This window comes from Muntiacus reevesi, chromosome 16, assembly GCF_963930625.1.
Source record: "Muntiacus reevesi chromosome 16, mMunRee1.1, whole genome shotgun sequence".
NCBI lineage: Eukaryota > Metazoa > Chordata > Mammalia > Artiodactyla > Cervidae > Muntiacus > Muntiacus reevesi.
In genome coordinates, this window is record NC_089264.1 from 35,754,653 (window position 1) to 35,772,461 (window position 17,809).

At 33.3% G+C, this 17,809-nt stretch overlaps 1 protein-coding gene across 15 annotated transcripts in view; it reads right to left on the reverse strand.

Annotated features, from left to right (window-relative positions):
* Positions 1 to 17,809, reverse strand: part of LCORL (ligand dependent nuclear receptor corepressor like) — a 167,866-nt gene that overhangs the window by 111,112 nt on the left and 38,945 nt on the right. For 14 of the 15 annotated variants that reach the window (XR_010659432.1, XR_010659431.1, XM_065907523.1 and 11 more), the window contains exon 2: positions 9,669 to 9,734. Coding sequence is in view for 11 of the 15 variants with exons in the window: in XM_065907523.1 (XP_065763595.1) it covers positions 9,669 to 9,734 (66 nt within the window). In the remaining 4 variants the exon portion in view is untranslated. Of the gene's footprint in view, positions 1 to 235; positions 299 to 9,668; positions 9,735 to 17,809 lie in introns of all 15 variants that reach the window. The other variant, XM_065907512.1, reaches the window with a different exon arrangement.

Sequence of the window (17,809 nt, forward strand, 5' to 3'; positions counted from 1 at the left end):
TCAGTCACTTTAGGTGAAGTTCTTCAAGGAAATTTAATTAAATGCCTACATGGTTAAATGGCACTGAATAATCAATGATTACACAAATGCCATTAAATGTTACTATGTTTGGAAATCTATGAATTTGCTTTAAAATATTTACTCTTTATATAGCAACTTTTAATTTTCAATTCAAATAAATGATGGTGGTATATACATTTTTTTATATATAGGAAAAGCGATTTTGAAAAATCACCTGGAGGCCAGACTTCTCCCTCTGTCCAGGTTGTCCTTTCAGGTCATAAAAATTAAATAAGCACTACAACAAAACACATTCATTTTATCTCTCAAACAAAATTTGACAATGAATCAGATAGTCATCTCTAAAATAAGTTGTCTCTCATTTTGAAATTTTAATACATGAAATTATAAGCTCAAAAAGGTCAAGTTATGTACCTTATACAACTAGCCTTATTAACAAAGGCAATGTCATATATGAAAACTGATAGTAAATGAATGATAAAAATCAACCTTTCCACCATGTATACATATTCTTGTGGTCAAAGTCTGGTTCCATCCATTTATCTAATCTAGGGAAAGATAATAGACTTTGAAATTAGAGAGCCTTGTACTGAATCATGGTCTTTCCACATACCAGATGTGGTCTTGGACAAATTACCTTCTCTGAACATCAATTTCCTCATCTGTAAAATGAGGGTAATAATGGCATCTTAAGGCTGTAGTAAAAATTAAATAAGAACATATGCAAAACACGTTAAGTCCAGAAAATGTTACTTTCATTTTCTTTTAACTAATCACACTTCTTTTGAATGTTTTTATTCTCTTCAGTACCCTCTAGCCACAAAAAACAAACCTGGAGTTCCTAAAGACAAAGCTCAATGAAAAATGATTAAAGAGAATACTGAAACTAAATTTTTCATTAAGATCACAAAATAGTGATTATAACTGTTAATTTTGATAAAAGATACTGAACAGTAAGCAATATAATTAAAAGATAATCTTTAATTATGAACTGTATATTAACCAAACTGAAATTACAGAGAAGAGAAAAACTATGATCTCATCATCTATAGAATAATGATTAACATTCTGCAATATATCCTTCCAGTTTATATTCTATGCCTTTTAAAAAATTAGGATCAGTTGATTTTTTTAAAAGATCAATAAAATGGTAAACCTCTAGCCAAGTTAAATGAGGAAAAAAAGAAAACAACAGAAATGAAAGATGGGCTATCACTATTGATCTTATGAACATTAAAAGAATAACAAAAGAATATTATGGACAACATTATTTTCCCACCATTTTGGGTAAAATGGACAAACTTCTTGAAAGACACAATCTATCAAACTCACAAAAAAATACAAAACCTCCAAAGGCACTTATCAATTAAAGGAACTAAATCAATAGTTAATAGCCTCCCCGAACAGAAAGCACCACCCCAAATGGTTTCTCCATAATCTGTTCCATGAAACAGAAGCAGAGGAAATATTTCCTAACTCATTCTTGACTTCAGAACCTGTCTGGACACCTCACTCAAGAAGATATGCAGATAGCAAAAGAGCATAGGAAATGCAATTAGAGAAATGCAAATTACGTCAAGATACCACTACACACCTATTAAAATAGTTAAGTCCAAAACACTGACGACACAAAATACTGGTCAGGATACAGAGCAAAAGGAACCTAAATTCACTGCTGGTGGAAACACAAAACATTACAGTCACTCTTGAAGACAGGCTGACATACTCTGTCCCAAGGATCTAGCGATCATGCTCCTAGGTATTTACCCAAGTAAGTTGAAAATGTTATGTCCACACAAAAACTTGCACACACGTGTTGAGAGCAGGCTTAATCATGATTGCCAAACCTAGGAAGTGATAAGGAAGTCTTTCAAATAGGTGAATGGATAAGCAAACTGTGGCACAGCTGGAAAAGGCAGTTTTATTATTTTGTTCTACTTTGTTTTAGTGTACCTCATAGATACAATTTTTTTTTTAAAACAAACTGAAGGTTTGTGGCAACACTGTGCTGAGCAAGTCTATCAGCACCTTTTTTTTCCAAGAGCATTTATTCACTTTGAGTCTCTTGTGTCACACATTTTTGTAATTCTCACATTTCAAACTTTTTCATTATTATATTTGCTATGGTCATCTGTGATTAGTGATCTTTTAACTATTATAATTTCTTTAGGGTGCCAAGAACTGAGCTGATATAAGATGGGAAATTTAATCAATAAATGTTCTATATGTGCTCTTTATTTTATTGAAGTATAGTTAACTTACAATGTTCTGTTAATTTCTGTTGTACAACAAAGTTATTCAGTTATATATATATTATTTATATTCTTTTCCATTACGGTTTAATCACAAGATATTTTATATCTTGTGCTATACAATAGGATCTTGCTGTTTAATCCACTCTATACAGTGGTTTGTATCTGCTAACCTCAAACTCCCAATCTATCCCTCCCCACCCACTTCCTCTTGGCAACCACAAGTCTCTTCCCTATGTCTGTGAGTCTGTTTCTGTTTCATATATGAGTTCATCTGTATCATATTTTAGATTCCACATATAAATGACATCATATTGTATTTGTTTTTCTTTCTGATTTACTTCACTTAATATGATAATCTCTAAGTACATCCATGTTGTTGCAATGGCATTACTTCATTCTTTTTATGACTCAAGTACTATTCCATTGTGTATATATACCACATCTTTATGCATTCATCTGTCAATGGACACTTATGCTTCTGTCTTTTGGCTATCGTGAATAGTGCCACTATGAACACACGGTTGCATGTATTCTTTTGAATTATAGTTTTGTCTAAATGTATGCTCAGGAGTAGGATTACAAGCTCACATGATAACTTTATTTTTAGTTTTTGGAGGAACCTCCATCTCCACTGTGGTTGTATCAACTTACATTCCCACCAACAGTAGAACAAGGTTCTCTTTTCTCCACTCCCTCTCCAGCATTTGTTATTTGTAGACTTTTTAATGATGGCCATTCTGACAGGTCTGAAGTGGTCAATAATTATAGTTTTGATTTACATTTCTCTAATAATTACTGATGCTGAGCATCTTCTCATGTGCCTTTTGGCCATCTGCATGTCTTCTTTGTAGAAATGTCTATTTAGGTCTGCTACCCATTTTTCAATTGGGTTATCTGTTTTTTTGTTGTTGTTGAGTTGTATGAGATGTGTGTATATTTTGGAAATTAAACCCTTGTTGGTCACATAATTTGCAAATATTTTCTCCCACTCTGTAGGGTATCTTTTCATTTTGCTTATGTTTTCTTTTGCTGTACAAAAGTTTTTAAGTTTGATTAGGCTCCGTTTATTTTTGCTTTTATTTCTATTGCCTTGGGAGACTGGCCTAAGAAAACATTAGTACGATTTACATCAGAGAATGTTTTGTGTAAGTTCTTTTCTCAGAGTTTTATGGTGTCATTTCTCATATTTAAGTGTTTAAGCCAAGCTGACTTTATTTTTGTATATGGTGTGAGGATGTGTTCTAACTTCACTGATTTACATGCAGCTGTCCAACTTGCCCAATACCACTTGCGGAAGAGACTGTCTTTTTTTCCACTGTATATTCTTCGTGTGTGTGTTCTGACTATACCACCAAATGGCCTGTCCCCAATCTGTCTCCCTCTCATTGGGCCTTATTCCCTGAAACACAACAATACTGAAATCAGGCCAGTTAACAACCCTACAATGACCTCTGAAAGTTCAAGTGAAACGAGGAGTAGTAAGTCTCTCGCTTTAAAATCAAGAGCTAGAAATGATTAAGCTTAGTGAGGAAAGCATAAAGTTGAGATAGGCTGAAGGCTAGGCCACATATGCCAAACAGCCAATTTGTGAATGCAAAGAAAAAGTTCTTAACGGAAAATAAAAGTAAACACATAAATGATAAGAAACCAGAGCAGTCTTATTTCTGATACGAAGAAAATTTTAGTGGTCTGGATAACCTGCCACAACATTCCCTCAGAGAAGTAAAGTCACTCCATCATGTCCGATTCTTTGCGACCCCATGGACTGTATAGTCCATGGAATTCTCCAGGCCAGAATACTGGAGTGGGTAGCCTTTCCCTTCTCCAGGGGATCTTCCCAACCCAGGGATTGAACCCAGGTTTCCCACATTGTAGGCAGATTCTTTACAGCTCAGCCACAAAGGAAGCCCAAGAATACTGGAGTGGGTATTCTTAAACCAAAACCAAAGACATTCCCTTAAGCCAAAGCCTAATCCAGAGCAAGGTCCTAATTCCCTTCAATTCAATTAAGATTGAGAGAGGTGAAGAAGACACAGAAGTCTGAAGCAGCAGAGATTGGTCCAGGACGTTTAAGGAAGGCAGCCGTCTGCATAACATCAAAGTGCAAGGTGAAGCAACTGTGCTGATGTAGAAGCTGCAGCAAGCTGACCAGAAAATCTACCTAAAACAATCAATGAAGATGGTCACAGGAAACAACAGATTTTAAATATAGGTGAAACAGCCTCATATTGGAAGAAGATGTCATCTAGGACTTTCACAGCTAAAGAGGAAAGTCAATGCATGCCTTCAAAGCTTCAAAGGACAGAATGACTCTTTTGTTAGGGGCTAACAATGCTGATAACTTGAAGTTGAAGCCAATGCTCATTTACCATCCCCAAAACCCAAACTGTGCTCTATAAATGGGACAACAAAGCTTGGATGACAGCACATCTGTTGACAACATGATTTACTGAATATTCTAAGCTCACTGTTGAGATCTACTACTCAGAATAAAAAAATTCCTTTCAAAATGTAAATGTGACTGCTCATTGACAATGCGCCTGATCACTCAAGAGCTCCGATGGAGGTATACAATGAGAGTTATGTTGTTTTCTTCTGCTAATACAATAGCCATTGCACAGCCCATGGATCAGGAATCATTTCCACTTTCAATTCTTATTATTTAAGAAAAACATTTCATAAAGTTATAGTTGCCATAGACAGTGATTCCTCTGATGGATCTGGGCAAAGTAAACTGAAAATTTTTGAAAAGGATTCACCATTCACCATTCACCATGAAAAACATCAATGATTCAAAGGGAGAGGTCAAAATATTAACATTAACAGGAGTTTTGAAGCAGATGATTCCAACTCTCATGGATGACTTTGAAGGGTTCCAAGACTTCAGTGGAGAAAGTAGCTGCAGATGTGTGGAAACAGCAAGAGAATTGGAATTAGAAGTGAAAACTGAAAATGTGACTGAATCATTACAAACTCATGATAAAACTTCTTTATCATAAGAAGAAGGTGCTTCTTATGAATGAACAAAGAAAGTGGTTTCCTGAGATGGCATTTACTGGTGAAGATGCTCAGAAGACTGTTGAAATAACAAAGGGTTTAGAATATCATATAAACTTAGCTGTAAAAGCAATGGCAGGTTTTGAGAGGACTGACTCCAATTCTGAAAGAAGTTCTATTGTGAGTAATAGGCTATAAAATAGTGATGAATGATACAAATTGTGAAAGGAAGAGACAATCAATGTGGCAGACTTCATTGTTGTCTTATTTTAAGAAATCACCACAGCAACCACCACCTTGATCAGTCAGCAGCCATAAACATCAATGCAAGACCCTCTACCAGCAAAACAATTATGACTTGCAAAACATTCAAGAGTAAACATAATGTTATTGCACACAATAGACTACGGTACAGTGTAAACACAACTGTAAAAAACAAAAAGTTCACATGCACTGGGAAACCAAAATTTCATGAGACTCACTCTGTTGTTACTCTCTTTATTGCAGTGATCTGGAACTGAACTGGCAATACCTCTGAGGTATGCCTGTACACTTGGATAAGTCTTTGTGAACACACTGAGAAAAGCTACTATAGCTTATATAACTAAACTATAAAATAGTACTAGGTTCTCTGGTTTAATATAAATAATCATCAATTCATATTACAAAACTATTCATTTTTTTAGTTAATTTATTAAGCAATGAGTTCCTAGTAGGCAGAGATCCTATGCATTCATTTTTCTTTCCTCACTGCTCATCACGGTTTCTAACACAAAATAAGCATTCAAAATATGTTACCCAATAAATCTAAAAGGTAGTTTTGTTTGCTCAATCACAATAGTGCTAATAGGGGGAGAAAAAGATATTAAGCCAAAAATATTAAATGCTGGTCAGTGTTATAAGTCATGGATTAGCAAACCTTTACTATAAACGGCCAGAAAATATATATTTTAGGTTGTGGAGGTCATATGGTCTCTGTCACAACCATTCATATCTACTGTTGAAGTACAAAAGTAGCTATAGACAATATGTCAAGAAACGAGAGGGGCTGTTTCCAATAAAACTGTACTAACTGGACATTCAATTTGAACTTCATATAGTTTCCACATGTCACAAAATATTAAATCTTCTTTTGATATTTTTCAACTATTTAGAAACATAAAAACCATTCTTAGCTCACAGGCCATTCAAAAACAGTCAGTAAGCTGGACCCGGCCAACATGCAATCACTTGCATACCTTTGATATAATTTCTCTTTGAAATGTGGGCACAGCTAGAGAAAAACCAATGGGATCTATCAGCCACTTTACACATGCCTACCGTACTCTTCTCATGTATTAGTAAATATCCATAGTCAGGGCAAGTAAATCAGACAATCTTACATATGAAAGAAACTAGTTTCCCGGTAAGACATGAGAAAGGACTGACTAAGGCAGAAAACAAGGGTGAATTTCTGCTTAGAAGTCATGTGACAGCAGAATAAGTGAATCTTGGGTTGGTAGAAGAGGGAGGGGCATAGAGTATAGGGAACTTTTCAGGGGGTACAAAAAAATTCACAATATTCAAAGTTTCTTTGGAGACTTGACTCCAAAAAGCAGTTAGTTATGTTTTCCCCCAAAGGACAAAAAGTTGTGAGAAGAGATAAAAGAAGACAAAGTTAGAACTTCTGTTTCCAACAAATTAAAAATTAGGAACACTCAAAAGCTTCTTTCAAAACCATTTGATTTGAAGGCAACTCTGAACAGATTTCAAGAATTAAAATATGAACTCCTCAAAATACAAATATATATGATAAAAACCTTTAAATTAAAAAACACACTGTATACCAGAGTTGATTCTTAAGGTAGCAGTATGAAATTTAGAACATATTTTTCCACAAAATAGTAGCAAATTGGCAATGCAGTCTATTTAACTTAAATGTATTACAAACTAAAAATACTATGCACTTAATTTTATAGTAAAAAATAATTTAGAGTAATATATAAGGATCCCATGCTAACTAATTAATCTGATACCTGTGTTTTGGACAGTGAATAACAAAGATTTAGATTTCCAATGATTTAGATAAAAACATACACTCATCTAATGTGCCTCCTGAATGTAGATTTGTATAACGAGAAATATCTACACTTGGTAATCCTAACATCTAAATATTAAGCCATTTTAAACAATGATAAGAACAAAGAAAGCAAATATTTAAGAAGAGTATAAGAAAAAAGCTGGAGACGTCTATAGTGGATTAGCTTCCACAAACCTTTTCAAAGGCTCTTCTACACTTTGATAGCAGTGTTGTAACTTTCCTTCAATATATAATATGGCTGTCCTTCTTTACCCTTGCACACATATAGATTTATTACTATAATTAGTATCATCCCTCTTAAGTCTGCAACTTTGATTAGAAGCCTTTTTTAAAAAAAAATTCAAAAATGTAAAGAAAAGAAGGAAGATTTTACCGAAGAAACCTGGAAGAAAAAACATTTAGGGTGAAAAACGGCAACAGCAATATGCGCCTGTGTTTGAGAAAAAGATTGAGTTCCACAGCTTAGCTAATTTTATAAACCCTGCCATCAAAAAAAGCACAAAAGAGGATATAAAGTACAACATCTATCAGAATTAAAAGAAAAAATGGGATGAATATGAGCAACAGGTATAATCCACTAAATTATCACAGATACATGATTTAATACTTTTCTGCCATTAAAAATGATGATACAGAACTTCATATATCTAAATGATATACTAGTGAACAAAATTAGTAAGCACAAAAACCTATACACACTGTACACACAGTATGTACTACTTTAATAGAAAAATAATTACATCCAAACATATATTTTAAATTTATATACAAATGTTAGAGGATATCTATGGGGTCGTGGAACTAAGAGTAATATTTTATTTCAGATTTATTTGTATTTTCTAGTTTCTAAAAGTGAACATGTGTTACTTGTATACCAAGGAAATACTAGTCTAAAAACAAAATATAAGACTTTATTTCATTAGAACTTTCTGCCCTTTATATACAAAACAACTAATTTCTGAAGGAACATAAATATATACCTCTATAATTATATAAAGATAAATGAAATTCAGGGAAGCAAGACGCTTAAGAGTTACAAGTTACATCTGGGTTATCAGCAGGCAATTAAGTATAACGCTATTTCTGATCTGAATGAGGACAGCAGGTCTAAAAAGAAAAGTTGAAGAAATACCAAACATATGTTAAATACTTGTTTTTTTAGATTTTTTTTCCTTTCTTCATTTATATGCTCAGAAAAATAAGTGAAAATAAAACCAGTTTTGCTTATAAATATATCAGGTAAAAATATTTAATGCAGTATTAAACTATGCTAAATGAAATAAGAAATGAATAAAGATATAAAAAGATTTTAGCCATAAGAATGATAAAACACTAGAACGACAACAACAAAAAACAGGCACATTTTTGAGTCTTCATCCTAAAAGTCATGTTCTACATGGGTATCATTCATCTGACTGAACATGGGTGGCTGGCACAAATGGTCTTTGATACAGATTTCAGCTCTACGGTTCATAACTCAATTATTCTGCTCAACATTAAAAAATGAGAGAGAGAGGATGAGTGGAAACTTTTGATTGCTCCTAACATCACTATCTCTCCCTCAACTCAAAAGATTTATTTGCACAAAATACTTTGGGTCTTTGCAGAATGGGAAGTACCAGGAGAACAGAAGATAACAGAGTTAGCATATAAAACTGAACAGGTAAGAGATTCAGAAAGAATTATACCAAAACCAAACAAGAAAATCTACACTAACATCGCCCATTTTGTGAATGAGCTATACTATAAAATTTCAATGTCTACAAAAATATCCTCTCATAATGCTCTGTTTCCAAGCAAGAAATAAAAAAACTAAACTATATCACAGCAATTATAGCATTGATCAAAATTTTCTACCAGGATTTATGCTAAAGTGTTTGGAAGAGGAGGCTGTAATAAACACAAACGGTATTAAAGCTTTGAACACACACAGCAGGATACCTCCGAGCGACAATCTGAGTTCCAGGCTGCCCGTATCGTAAGTAATGAGATATTTATCTAATTGAACCCCTTTGAGTCCTCTTTAAGAGTAAGTCAGGGAACATAATGTTTAAAATAACAAAAGTTAAATTTTATCATTAAGCTAAAAACCAAGCTTTGTTTCCTATTTTGTACTAAAATAGTGTACTAAAGTTGTGATATTAATAACATTATGTAATAACAGAAATAATATTTGGATCATTTATTTTAAAGTATTTTCTAATTAAACAAGATCACAAATTCATTTTAATATAACGCTAGTATAAAACAACTATTTTTCACTTGTAAAATGAACTGAAGATTAAAATTTTTAAATAGAATTTAAGAATTATTACCTTCAAATAAACTGAGGTCTCTTCGTAGCCGTGGTCCATAAAGCCCTTCTAAAATACTCTCAAAACCTGTGTTATTAAAGAGAGAAAAGTATATTAGCTACTAAAAAAGCTTACCCATAAACCCTACGTGAGAGTGAGAGTGTGTGTGTGTGTGTGTGTGCGCGCGTGTGTGTGTGAGCACGCACACGTTCAGTTGTATCTGACTCTGTGACCCCATGGACAGTAGCCCACCAGGCTCCTCTGTCCATGGAATTTTCCAGGCAAGAATACTAGAGTGAGTTACCATTTACTCCTCTAGGAGATCTTTCTGACCTAGGGATCAAACCCATGTCTCTTGTGTCTCCTGCACTGGCAGGTGGATTCTTTACCACTGTGCCACCTAGGAAGCCACACTCTACATCAATCTGATAATTTTAGCACACTATGAGGTGTCAGTTTCCCTTTAGATGAATTAAGCTAAACTGGGAATATATAAAACATAGTAAAAAGTCACACAATTACTATCAGGAATTATGATTGTAAAAAATATATATATATATAAATATTCAAATGTAAATATTCACTTCTAAAACAAGTAAGCTTCTTTGTCATTTTGAAACATTCCCAGGTTAAAATAATGGGCAGGTTTGTTTTGCAACGACTTTGTAGAGAGAAAAAGAATAACTGGAAAAGACATGTATTACAATCCTGTTTACACTGGTTATGAAAAAATGTTAACTTTTTAAAAAGTAGCATCTTTAACTTCAATTTTAAAAGTGAGTAAATGAGTGTCAATAGGGAGAAATTCTTGCAATTTCTTACAATTTAAACCTACTTATAAAAAATAAAACCATTCTGCCTTGTTTTAAGGAAAAAGTTTAAACCTACAATTTAAATTCTTACAATTTAAACCTACTTGCAAAAATTAAAAAATAATCTTGCCTTGTTTGAAGGAAAAAACTACTGAAAATCTTATTAACAAAACTCTAGTTCATAAATTCAGCGTATACTACTTTCTGGATCTACTAAGATTTTATAATTTTCTTTTTGAAGTCTGTATCATATACAGTATTAAGAAAGTTACTGACAAACTATAAGACATCCAGAGGAAAATGGCCAAGATGGCAAAATAACTGGGAAAACAAGAAAAGGAACTACTTAAATTATGAAGGGAAAAAACTAAACACAGCATGATAGACCCGAAAAATGAACTATAAAGTAGATTTTCTATGCAGTTATTTTTAAACTATAAAAGAGTAGAAATATTTCTAGAGGAATGTTTCATAAATCATAAAAAGTTTTTAAAAAACAAAAATCTCTATAGTCAAGATGCATGTTAAAATCAATGATGTCAGTCAAAAAGTGACATTAACTTAGTAGACTATGAAGAAACGATGCATCTTAGAACTAATGTCTTAAAATTTTACCAAGTAAGATAGCTACCATGATACTTGGTAAATACGTACTTTAATAAAATTTCTGTGAAATGATTCAGAGCTAGTTCCCACAGTGGAAAGTTCAGGTAGAAAAGTGAATGAACTCCCACCAGAGAATGCTTTCAAGAATGCTTACAGAAAAGACTTACTATTAGACAAAAGATTCAGAAGAAACAAGCCCCAAATCTCTATTTACAAGATATTCATTTTCTGTGGTCAATTTACTCCAAAAGTAATATCGCAAAACAACTACTTTAGAATACTATTCTGTGGTATTTTGGACAAACTGTATAGGCCCTCCCTAGATAAGCATACTGAATTTAAACATGAATATTTCCTAGATTTAAGTCTGAAAAGAAAGCAAACAGGGACTTACATTCTTGTTCTATTGGATTTCTCAGCTCTTCAAACGATCAAGATCTTACATATAGCCTGCTAAGATTTATGTATACTGCATAGCATTGGTGCTAAATTAAATGATACCTTTAGTTAAAAAGTTTTGTTTTTTGTGAGCTTATAGAAACACAGTTGATGTTTGTATATTGACTTTGTATCTGAAGATATTGCTAAACTCTAATTATAATAATTCATCTGGAAATGCTCTTCAGTTCAGCTCAGTCACGTCCGACTCTTTGAGACCCCATGGACTGCCGCACGCCAGGCCTCCCTGTCCATCACCAACTCCCAGAGTTTACTCAAACTCATATCCATTGAGTCAGTGATGCCATCCAACCATGTCATCCTCTGTTGTCCCCTTCTCCTCCCACCTTCAATCTTTCCCAGCATCAGGGTCTTTTCCAGTGAGTCAGTTCTTCACATCAGGTGGCCAAAGTATTGGGAGTTTCAGCTTCCAACATCAGTCCTTCCAATGAATAATCAGGACTGATTCCCTTTAGGATTGACTGGTTTGATCTCCTTGCAGTCCAAGGGACTGTCAAGAGTCTTTTCCAACACCACAGTTCAAAAGCATCAATTCTTCGGTACTAGCTTTCTTTATAGTCCAACTCTCCCATCCACTCATGACTACTGCTCTACATACACAAATATATCATCTATAGATAATGGTAGGTTGTTTTTGTTGTTGTTCCTTTTTAATCCTTATCTTGTTTCTGGCCCTTGCTTCACTGTCTTATCTAGGACCTTAGTATGATGTTGAAAATTGGTGGTGGCAGTAAGCACTGTTGACTTACACCCGACCTAAATGGGAAAGCATTCCAAGTTTTATCATTAATAAGTATGTTTGTTGTTTTAAGAGAAATACTGCTTATCACACTAAGGAAGTTCATTCTATGTCTAGCTTGCTAGAAGGGTTTCCCTGCCATGCAAAGATACTGAATTTTATCAAATCAATCAGTCAGTTTATATTTGATTTATAATATTGTATTCCAGGTATATGACACAGTAATTCAGTATTTTTATAGGCTACACTCCATATAAAGCTATTTTAAAATATGGACTATATTACTTGTGCTATAGATTTCAATCCTATAACTTATTTATTTCATACCTAGTAGTTTGTACCGCTCAATCCCTTTCACATACTTTGCCCATTCTTTCACTCCTCTTCCCTCTGGTAACTAGTAGTTTGTTATATCTGTAAGTCTGTTTTGCTATATTTGTCAATTTGTTTTAGTTTTTAGATTTCATTTATAAGTGAAAAGATAAGTATTTGTCTTGCTCTGTTTGATTCATTTCACAAACCACAATACCTTCTAAGTCCATCCACCTTGTCACAAATGACAAAATTTCTTTCTTTCTCATTTTTTACAGGTGAGAATAAAATTTGACTTTACCTATAGATGGTAAAGAATCTGCCTACAATGCAGTAGATCCGCGTTTGGTCCCTGGGTCAGGAAAATCCCTTGGAGAAGGGAATGGCAACCCACTCCAGTATTCTTGCCTGAAGAATTTGGTGAACAAAGGAGCCTGGTGGGCTACAGTCCATAGGGTCACAAAGAGTTGGACACGACTGAGAAACTAACACTTTCACTTTCCAAATTAACTTCTTAACCCTATGACTTCCTTGGTAGCTCAGACAGTAAAGAATTTACCTGCAATGCATGAGATCTGGGTTTGATTCCTGGGTCAGGAAGATCCCCTGGAGAAGCAAATAGCAACCCACTCCAGTATTCTTGCCTGAAGAATTTCATGAACAAAGGAGCCTTGTTGGCTACAGTCCATGGGGTCGCAAAGAGTCGGACACGACTGAGTAAATAACACTTTCACTTTTCACCAAATTTATTTTGAATTTACTGAAATAACCATGTCCTTCTTCTTTCTTAAATCTCTTAATATAGTGATACAGTGAATTACATTGAATAAAACACCTATTCCTGGGAAAATCCAACATTATCATGAGATATATTTGCTGGGTTTCTTGATTAGCCTTTTCAAATTTTGGCATCTATGGTCACTAATGAGACTAGTCTGTAAACTTCCTTTGTACTTGATCAAGTATTTATATGAATGTTATGCTACCCTCAAAAAATGAGTGTCAATGTCCTTTCTTTTCCTCTTCTCTGAGAAAATAGTAAGAAATATAGGATGCCTTGCTTGAACATTTAAAACAATATGCCAGAGATGCCAACTGGAAATAAAGTCTTTCTGAAGCACTTATCACTGATCAAATTTACTTCACCGATAAAGCAGGGGTCCCCAACCCCTGGGCAATGGACCTCTACCAGTTCATGGCTTGTTAGGAACCAGGCCACACAGCAGGAGGTGAGTGGCCGGGTAGGTGAGTGAGCAAATCTTCATCTGTATTTATAGCTGTTACCCATCACTCACATTATCAACTGAGCTCAGTAAAACAAGCTCAGGACTCTAACTGATTCTGCATTATGGTGAGCTGTATAATTTATTTTATTATATAGCACAACACAACAATAACAGAAATAAAGTGCACAATAAATGTAATTCACTTAATCATTCTGAAACCATTCACTCCACTCCAGCCCCATCCACGGAAAAATTGTCTTCCATGAAATGGTCCCTGGTGCCAGAAAGGCTGGGGACAGCTGTGATAAAGGACTATTCACAAATTCTATTTCTTACATTAGTCATAGTTTTCTGGGAACTTGCCCATTTCAACTATATTTTCCAATTTATTTGCATTAAGATATTTCCTTGTATGTTTCCATCTTAATGTCAACGGTATTGGCAGTCATGTCCTTTTTGCTTCTCATTCCACATGTTGGTTAGTTATTTTTCTTTTTCTTCAGCTGAGCTCATTAAAAGTTTCTCTTTTTTTAATATTTAAAAAGAATTCTTTTTTGATTCCTTGATCTTCTCTATTGCATGTTTGTTTTCTTACCCATTAATTCCTGTTTCTGTTTTTATTTCCTCCTCCCCTTTATTTTATTTTGCTCTAACTTTTTCTTCTTGAAATGGATTTAGCTCACTTACTTTGAGCCTTTTTCTCTAACACATGCATTTAAAGTTGTTGATTTCCATCTAATAAGCTGCATTCCGCAATTTTCAGTATGTCATATTTTCTCATCATTCAATCTAAGTATTTCCTAATTTCCATTATGACTTCTTTTTAGATTTCCAAATATACAGTGTACCCTTTTTATAGATATGTATAATGTAATTATACTGTAGTAAAAGAAAATGTCCAACATAATTTCAATCCTTTGAAATTTTCTGAGACTTTTTATGGTCAACATATAATTTTTGAAAATTCACTACATACGCTTGAAAAGAATGTGTACTCTAAAACTGCTGGATGCAGCATTGTGCTCTTTAATCAACCTTGTAAGTTTTGGGTTTTCATGCCTGTTTTTTTCTATCAATTGTTGAGAAAAGTAAGTACAATCTTCTATGAAATTGTGGCTCTGTCTATTTCTTCTGTATTTCTTCAAAATACTGCTTTACAAGTTTTTGAGGCTATGTTATAAAGTGCTTATAACTTTATAATTGTTATATCATCCTGCTGAACAGAACTTTATGTATTATGAAGCAAATCTTTTTATTTCTAGTAATGATTTTTGCATTTGACTACATGGCCTTTTTATACACTTATAAAACATTTTTATCTCCCTACTGTCTTTTTCAATTATTTCTTTACAACCTTTCTGTATCATTAAATAACATGTAATTTCTATTTTTTTAAAATACTATAACATTTTGCCAAAATTCAGTAATAAGAGTTTATATTTGAGTTTAAATTCCTTATCTGTTTTTGTTCTATTGTATCAAGCTTTATTTTTTCACCTTTCTTGCAAACTTTGGAATTTACTGAATATTTATCACTTTTCTTTTTCCTCTATCAGTATGAAAATTATGCCTTCTATTTTTATTCTTTTTGACATTATCCCAGAAATTAGGATATAGGTCTAACATTAATCAGATCCTTACTCATCCTTCCATGACATAGACCTCCTTCCAATTTATGCTACTGCTCTATATATTTCATTAAACATTATGACCTTTTACATTTGCGCACACATTTACCACTGTCTCTGCTCTTTATTACTTATCATATCTCAGAGTACTGATCTAGGAATAGTTTCCCTCTGCCTTAAGTACCTCCTTTACTAAATAGCTGTTGTTAACACCTTTCCTAAGACTCCCATCAAAAGTATCTAAGTTGTTCTCACAATATACTTCAATATACTTTCATGCTGCTCTCTCTCCCTCCTATATTTTACTTTTCTTTCTCTTTTCTTAACTGCATTTGGTTAATTTCTTCTACTACATATATATATATATTCACTTCACAAGTTCCATCTATTGCACAATCAACTGACAAACACATCCTGATTTTTTACAGTCAATTTTATAGAGATAAAACTGTCATACAATAGTATGCACCAATTTTTAAAAATAAAGTTCAATAAATTTTGATAAATGCATACTCTCATTTAACTAAAAACAATCAAGCATAGAATATTTCTATCAACTCAAAATAGTATCTTTGTGCCATCTGACTAAATTTTCTGGAACAACCCAAAGCCCAAAGAAACACTAACCTATTTTCTGTCATTATACATTAGACCTGTCTTTTCTATAGCTGCATATAAATGGAATCAAAGCATATATTGTTTTGGGTCTAGCTTCTTTTGCTCAGCAATCCATTAATGACATTTATCCATGCTCTTGCATGTATTAACAGTACTGTTACTTTCTATGGATACAGGACAACCTGTTTATTAAGTCTCATGTTGATGGACATTTGAGTGTTTGAAAGTCTTTGTGAATAAACATTATCATTTCTCTTGAATAAAATGTTATTTCTGGGCTGAGTGGTAAGATTGTTTTGGTTGTTAATACTTCAAGGAACTGAACAGCTGTTTTGCAAAACAGCTGTATTCACTGACATTCCCACCAGTAATTGAGAGATTCAGTTGCACCACATCCTTATCAACATATAGCACTGTCAATTTTCTAACTTTAGCCCTCTAATAAATATGTATGGGCATATAATTGTGGCTGTAATTTGCAATTCCTTGATGAATAATGATTTTAAGCATTCTTTCTATAGAAATGTCTTTATTTTGTTATGGCAACAGAGTTATACTTGCTTCATAAAGCAAACTGGGAAATGAACCATCCTTTTCTATTTTCTGAGTTTGTATAAAGTAGTATCTATTCACTAACCGGAAACCAGACCTAGAGTTTCTTTTCAGCAAAGTTTTACATTATGAATGCTGTTTTCTAATTCAACAGAAACCTATTCAAGTTATGTATTTCTTAATTGATCAGTTTTGGTTGTTTGCATCTTACAATTTATAATATTTGTCTAAAATTGTTCAAAAGATTTTCATACTACCATTTTATTTTCTGTACAATCTGCAGTGATACGCCTCTTTCATTCTCTGTATCAGTTTAATTACCTGCTCTACTTTTTTTATTGATCACTCTGGCCAAAATTTTAGCAATTTTACTGATTTTTTCAAAATACCACTTATGGTTTCAATAATTTTATTGTCCACCTTTTTCTGTCGTTTTATTCTACCCTACCTTTATTATATTCTTCCCTATAATTATTTTTTACTTATCTTTGCACTTACCTTTCTAGGTTATTAAGGTAAAAGCTTAGAACACTGATAAGTGACTTTTGTCCTTTTCTAATAAAAACATCTGAAACTGTACATTTCTCCTTACTCACTACTTTAGATCAATCTCATAAACTCTGATAAATTATCTTTTCATTTTCATTCAGTTAAAAATGTTTGTAATTTCACTTATGGTGCCTTATGTGCCCAGGTTATATCATGTACTGTTTAATTTCTAAATATTTGGGAATTTTACAGAAATTGGTTACTGAATCCCAACTGAATTCCTTGTGTTCATAAAACATGCTTTGTTAGGTTATAATCATTTTAAATTTATTGAGACTTAATTTCCAGGTAGCATATGATATACTGTGTTAGTGAATATTCTATGAACACTTGAAAAGAATGTGTATTTGCAGTTGTTGGGGGGAATGTACTATAAATGTCATTTAGGTCCAGCTGACAAAATGTTGTTTAAGTCTTCTATATTTCTATTGGTTTTCTGTCTCATCTTTCTCTTTTAAGTTCTATCAGTTTTTGTGTCATATATTTTGAATCTCTGATATTAATGCATTTTTAACATTATGTCTCCTTTGTGAATTGACTTCATCATTATTATAAAATGCTCCTCTTTATCCTTGTTCTAAAGTCCTGTAAGAACTTTTGCACACCAAAGAAAACCATAAAGCGGACTAAAAGACAACCCTCAAAATGGGAGGAAATATTT